The 6,304-nt window shown below is 53.6% G+C and overlaps 1 protein-coding gene across 1 annotated transcript; it reads right to left on the bottom strand.

The window, feature by feature from the left end:
* Nucleotides 1-54: 54 nt before the first annotated feature.
* Nucleotides 55-5,871, bottom strand: ECM1 (extracellular matrix protein 1). Its single transcript, XM_032360831.1, is given in 12 exon segments — nt 55-344; nt 347-530; nt 959-1,046; nt 1,216-1,436; nt 1,947-2,321; nt 2,586-2,908; nt 3,222-3,278; nt 3,574-3,654; nt 3,750-3,830; nt 3,987-4,088; nt 4,169-4,231; nt 5,657-5,871. Coding segments are annotated over 12 exon segments (1,689 nt in total). The 5' UTR covers nt 5,727-5,871; the 3' UTR covers nt 55-300.
* Between the last annotated feature and the right edge of the window lie 433 nt (nt 5,872-6,304).

Below are 6,304 nucleotides of genomic sequence, written 5' to 3'. Positions count from 1 at the left end.
TAACAAGGTGATACTACTTTTCAAATATATGAATAACTTCAAGATGACAAATAATGAAGTTAAGACATTTAGTTATGGTACCATCATAGCCTGTGGAATAGTTCTGCTCAGTCAGAAGGGGCAGGGCAGTGGGCCTCAGAGGCCAGTCCCTGAAGAAAATCCAAGCAGGCTTAGGAGGGTGTGTTTGTATGTGAGATGCTAAAGACAATGAGGATGCCAAATCCAAGAGGTGTTTACTGTAATGCGTGCTCAAGGAGGGTGGGGTTCCCCCAATCTGATCCTCCAAGGCTCTGGGGTGACTCACTCTTCCTTGGGCTCTGGGGTGGGGCTGATACTTCTTCCCCGACTTGGCCCTGCTTGCCCTGGCCCTTGTCATCCCCACTGTCTCCAGCCACTAGAGCCACATTCCTCAGATAGTAAGTGTTGAAGCAGTTGGTCTGTTCATCTCCAGGATTCAGGTTACAGCAGAGGGCAGAGTCTCGCCAGAAATTATGTCGGGGACCACACAGATCCTCAATGAAGGCCAACTTCTGAAGGAGAAAAGTAAAGCAGAGATGATGGGGAGAGGAGTGTTTAAGGTCAAGCATCAATACTTGGTTGTTCAAATTTCCCCTTCCCTCAGCTTCTACTGCTGTCTCCCTAGGTCCCCTCCTGGGGCCCAGAGAAAGTTCAACCCTGGCTTCCACAGTTAGATTTTTTGTAACAGACATGTGCCCATATGGAAATGCCTGAAGCCTGCGGCCCAGAAAAGACATAATAAGAACTCAGAAGTGGGGAGCAGATTAGGTCAGGAATGAAGACTTTGGGAATCAAGAAAAAAGATCTTCCCCACTCATCCTCTTTATTTCTGTGGGCAGGTCTGAGGTACTAAAGAGAAGGGATAGCCAGCAGTTCTAGCCCTCTCTCCCCTCCTCCCTGCCTTTCTTGGGAGACTATGACCTCCTGCTGCCCCACTTACCTCCTCCTCAGCACAGCAGGCCTGCTCTGGAAACGGCAGGTCACAGCAGTGGGCAGTCATGTTCCGGATCAGCCCAGGAATTTGTTTACTATGTTGGTGGGAAAGGGGAGAGGATCAGGGTCTTTAAGCATCCCTAGGCTTCAAAATGGTGCTCGGAGACCACGGTTTTGTTCTTATCAATAGTGCCCCACAGGGTACCCCAGGAGGGAGGTTTTGGGGAAGGGAAGGGAGTTGAGGAAGAACTTGGCAAGACTCACTGCTTGCTGAGAACTCTTCCATTTCCACAGAGATGGCCCATGAGGTTGGGGGTAACTCGGCTGAGGTCTAGAGTCAAGATGTCCCGGTCATAGTTGGGGTAGGGAGCCCGACGGGCAAAGCACTCATCACGGACAGGGCTAGGAGGGTAGTGGCAACACGAGTGGTGGTGGGTCTTGACAGACTGTTCCTGATCACAGTATCCATCAAGGGCATCCTCCCACTGTGGGCCAGAGAGAGGGAAGTCAGAAGCCTGGACACTTGGCCCCTTCTCTTCTGACCCTCTGCTTCCCTTACTGCCCTATGCTATGAGATGAGGGACCGGCCACAGGTGCCAAAAGGGAAGGGTAAGGAACCAGAGGACAAGGACTGACAAGTGTGGATGTATGATGCTGGGAAGGTGGAAGGATGGAAGCACAAATGAGGCTTGGAGCTGGCCACAGGACATAGTCTGGGGTAGACGAAGGGGTCAGATAAGGCCAAAGCTGCAAGGATGGATGGCACATGGGTGCATGTGTGGGATCATGGGTAGACCAGGCCAGAAGTGCAGGATGAAGGCTCAAGGTGAACAGACGCAAATGACGAAAACAATGGATGGACGGACACTTGCAAGCAGATGAACGGGTAGACGTGCTCACACTGGGGAGGTGCATGGATGAACGGATCAGCAGGACCAGAGGTCGGAGATGGGCAGGCGGGCAGACAGGTTCTTGGGACCGGGACGCCCACTTACGGCCTTCCATGTACAGGTGTGGTTGTTCCCCTGCCGGCAACAGCGTTGGAACTCCCCCTCTAGCCGGGTCAATGCCTGCAGCTGTCTTTGGATGGGGTCAGTAGCTGGGAGGTTGCGTGGCACAGAACGGAAGCGTCTTAGGTGGCAGATGTTCTTGACATTGTCCAGTGTGGGTACCCCGGGGGGGAAAGGCAGCTCGGGGCCCGAGGAGATACCAGGCTGGTGGCTGGGGCAGGCCCGGAGCTGGTAGTGTGGCCGGGGAGCTTCCTCCTGGAAGCAGGAGAATCGAGCCTCCCCCTGCTGTTTGCAGCACCAGTGGGGTCGGGTCTTGACCGAGAACTCGGCCTCACAGAATCGGGTCATTGCGTCCTCCCACTAGAGCAAGAGGGATGGATCAGCCCAGCAGCCCATTGTCCACATTCCTGTCTTCCTCCCAGGCTCCAGAAAAGGACCCTGGGCAGGTAGATAAGAAAGAAGCAGAGGCTGTCTTCTGCCCTCCCAGCACAATGCGGAGGCACAAGGTAGGGCCAAGAAAAAGTTCCTGAGTTTCCTACATTCCCAGGCCTAGAAGTCCTTCAAACATACACATACTGTCTGGAGGTTATAGGACACCCCTGGCATCAAGAGCCCAACACTTACCACGAGTTTTGCACAGTCCAAGCGGTTTGTGTGGCTGTGACAGCGGCAGCAGCGGGAATATCCAGTCTCCAGCAAATTGAGGGTCTCACCCTGGCGAGTAAGGTGGGAGAAGCCAGACTGTGGCAGGTTCCAAGGGCCATACACCACATGCTGACGATTAGGAAGGCAGATCTGGTCCAAATTGTCTGGAGAAGGCCGCCCAGGGGGGAAGCCATCCAGCCGGTGGCCCCAGCCCCCTCGGGATCGGCCCTGCTGGCAGTGCAGGGCTGGATTCCAAGACTCAGGCTCAGGGGGGCTACGATCCATGAAAGGAGCTGGCTTTTCTAGAATGGAGAACAGAGTGTAAAGGGGAATGAGTGGGATACAGAAAGTCTGGCTGAGCTGAGAGGACTGAAAGAACTTGGGGTTAAGGAGAAAAGATTGGGAGGATAGGGGATAGAAATGAACTTGTGGCTTTTGCCTTCAGAATGACTGATGGAAAGGAAAGAGAACCGGGGCATGAAAGGATTCCCCTTTATAGCCCCACAAACCAGGCCTGTTCCCTGTGCTGCTTCCCATGGCTCAGGCTCCCTACCTCCCTCCTCAGGGTCCTGAGCACGAAAGCAGAGGAATGGACAGACCAGAGCTGTCACTCACCCTCTCTCTGCTTAGATGGGAAGGTCATTTCCTCCTGATGTAGGAAAGATGGTTCTACTGGGATAGAAGGAGATGTGTAAGCAGAAGCCATGGGATGGGCTAGAAAAGGGGGACCTGGCCAAATGCCACTCATAAAGAGGAAGTCAGTACAGAAGCAAGTGAAAATAAATGCTACTTTTATGCCATTTAATCTCATAACTTTATAAAACAGGTCTTATTTCCCCATTTTTATAGATGAGGAAACTAAGGCTTAGAGGGACAACTCACCCGAAGTTACACAGCTAGCGAGTAGCAGAGCCCCAAAGCCCATGCTCATCAGGCAGGAGGGTGATGAGGAGAGGGAGTCACTTACTTTCCTTCTGTTCAACAGGGTCCTGGGGAGGGGGCAGCTCTTCTTGGAGAGGGATGGCTTCCTGAGGGAAATGGGGGTCCACTACAAGATAGGAGTGAGGGCACAAAGAAGCAAAGATCAGACTGACATCAGCAAGATTGTAGTGGGCTGGTGGTGAGGAAAGGGCGAGCGCTCACCTTTGTTTTCCACAGGGAGTTGGGGAGGAGGCAACTCCTCCTCTTGGATAGGGATGGCTTCCAGAGAGCGAGGGGGCTGCACTACAGAAGGGAGGGGGGTATGTGAGCAGACTACCCGTGCTCCCAGCCAGGGCAAGAAATGGCCAGGGCCTTCCCACTCCACCCCATGTGAGGAATGGGAAGTAAAGCCAGACTAGAAACCTGGAGGGGCAACAGAAGGGTGCATGGTGGACTTACCTTCACCCTGTCCCTCAAAGTCAGAGCCACGCTGATGGGTGTCAGGGTGGTCCATGGGGAGGGCTCGGGTCCGGGGTGGGGAGGGGGGTGCTGCATAGCCAACTAGAGGTTAAGAGGGGAGATGGTCAGAGCTGACAGTTTCTCCTAGCCCCCCATCTCTTGCTGCTCCCCCAAACTCTTACCTTCTTGAATGTGGTAGGTGAGGGTCTCTGGGCCCAGCTCCCTCTGCCCTGGAGACTCGGAGCCTGGCAGATGAAAGGTGAGTCAGAGGTGGCTTGAGGAGCCCATTCTTGTTCCCAAGCATAGGATGTGGGGGCAGTAGATGTAAAGGGTATAGGCAAGATGAGCAAGATGCCAGATGCCCCTCTGTATTGCTCTTGTCCCGTTCCCTAATGAATACCCACCCCCCGGTCCAAACCCACCTAAGTGTGCCAGTTGGGTTCTGAGAAAGCCATGCTATTCTGTCAGCCTCACCTCCACCAGGCTCAAAGCCTTGGGTCTTGAGTCCAGGCCTGAAGGGAATGTGACGGATAGGACTGGGAGCAGGGGGGAGTGAGATGGTGGAGGCCTTAATCTCCTGTCAGTGTCTCTCCCTCAGGGCTTCTGGGCTCTTCCTTTCAGTCTCTCAGCCAGGATGCCTCTCTAGTTTTCCAGAGGAGCAAGTCTGGACTTTGAACTGGTTGGGGCTTCAAATGCTCACCAACTCTAGGCCGTTTAAATATCTGCGGGCCTTCTGAAAAGGCCACCTCTAACTTTAAGTGCCACCCCTTTAGCTGGTCCCAGTTCCTCCTCAGCTTAGGTCTCAAATTAGGACCCAGGGACTGGGATGATTTAGGATTCCTGAGGCAAATCGCCCCACAGCCACAGGGAAAGGTTTCGCCTGGAGCTGATCTGCAATCACAGAAGACAAGCACCTAGGCGGGACAATGACACAGGCCTTAGGGATACCAGATCTCAATAGTTGTTTCCCTTGGTACCGTTTTGTCCAGCATCCAGCAGATGTGTGTGTGCTAGATAGAGTTACTGGGCCTGGTCCCCTGTGGATGGACACCTTCTCAACTCCTCCTAACCAGGAAAGGAGTTGGTCAAGGCTCTCTGGGTCAGCAATTCAGCTGTTTATTTTTTCCAAAGATTTTATTTATTTGACAGGCAGAGATCACAAGCAGGCAGAGAGAGAGAGAGGGAAGCAGGCTCCCTGCTGAGCAGAGAACCTGATGCGGAACTCGATCCCAGGACCCTGAGATCATGACCCGAGCGAAGGCAGCAGCTTAACCCACTGAGCCACCCAGGCGCCCAGCAATTCAGTTTTGATCAGCCTGGAGGCCCCATTCTTTCTCTCTCCCCTGCTTGATAGGCCCCATATATATATTTTCTTGAGGCAGGAACCCCTCATTCTGGGAATCCACCCATCCTCTGAAGAGTTGTCCATTTGACTCCCAATTTCCTGTCTCCTGGCAGCAATCTCTAGGAACCCCTCTCCTGTGCACCTGCTCCCCCTCCCAGTTTAAAAGCTCCAGTGCCCAGCCCCGCCTTAGATCTGCTGAGAAATGCAAGGCCAAGTATGCAATTACCCTACTGGCAATGAGCCATATAGAGGATGGCTGGCCCTCGGCCCCAGGCCCACATTGGTCAGGGCCTCTTCCCAAGCACTGGCTCCAACCCCAACTCACCTCCCTCAGAGGCTACAGAAGTAACAGCCAGACAGGCCAAGACCAAGGCTGCTCTGGACATGGTCCCCATCCTGGGGCAAAGACTTGTTGCTGGCACCCAGCGGGTGGGTTGTCCTAGGTAGATCTGGGTTTGAAGGGCTGGGCTACTGGGAGCCTGCTTCTCCAGTTGCTACGGCTGTTGTGAACCTCGGGGCTGGTTCCTTCTCCTTTTATATGGCTATCTGGGGAGAACTCCCTCCCTCCTATTTCCTGCCATGACTCAGTCCCAGCTGCTCCTCCTCTGGTGGCCACTCCTCCCAAATTCACCCCGAGGTCTCCTAAGAGGACTGAGGAGAACAAGGCTGAGAAGAGGAAAGCGTTCTTATGATTCCCAGAGAAATGGATTCTGAGATTCATGGAGTAAGAGATGTTGAGACCTGGGGCACCTGGGTGGCTCAGTCTGTTAAGCACCTGCCTTTGGCTCAGGTCACCATCTCCTGGGTCCTGGGATAGAGCCCCACGTTGGGTTCCTTGCTCAGTGGGGAGCCTGCTTCTCCCTCTGACCTTCCTGTCCGCTTGTGCTCTCTCTCTCTCAAATAAATAAACAGAATCTTAAAAAAAAAGAGAGAGATTATTTCATGCCTCGGTTCCCTGTCTTCATGCTGCCTA

The sequence above is a fragment of the Mustela erminea genome, chromosome 10 (genome assembly GCF_009829155.1).
Source record: "Mustela erminea isolate mMusErm1 chromosome 10, mMusErm1.Pri, whole genome shotgun sequence".
Classification (NCBI taxonomy): Eukaryota; Metazoa; Chordata; class Mammalia; order Carnivora; family Mustelidae; genus Mustela; species Mustela erminea.
The sequence above is the reverse complement of the archived record's forward strand: the minus strand, read 5'-3'. Positions and strand labels throughout refer to the sequence as shown.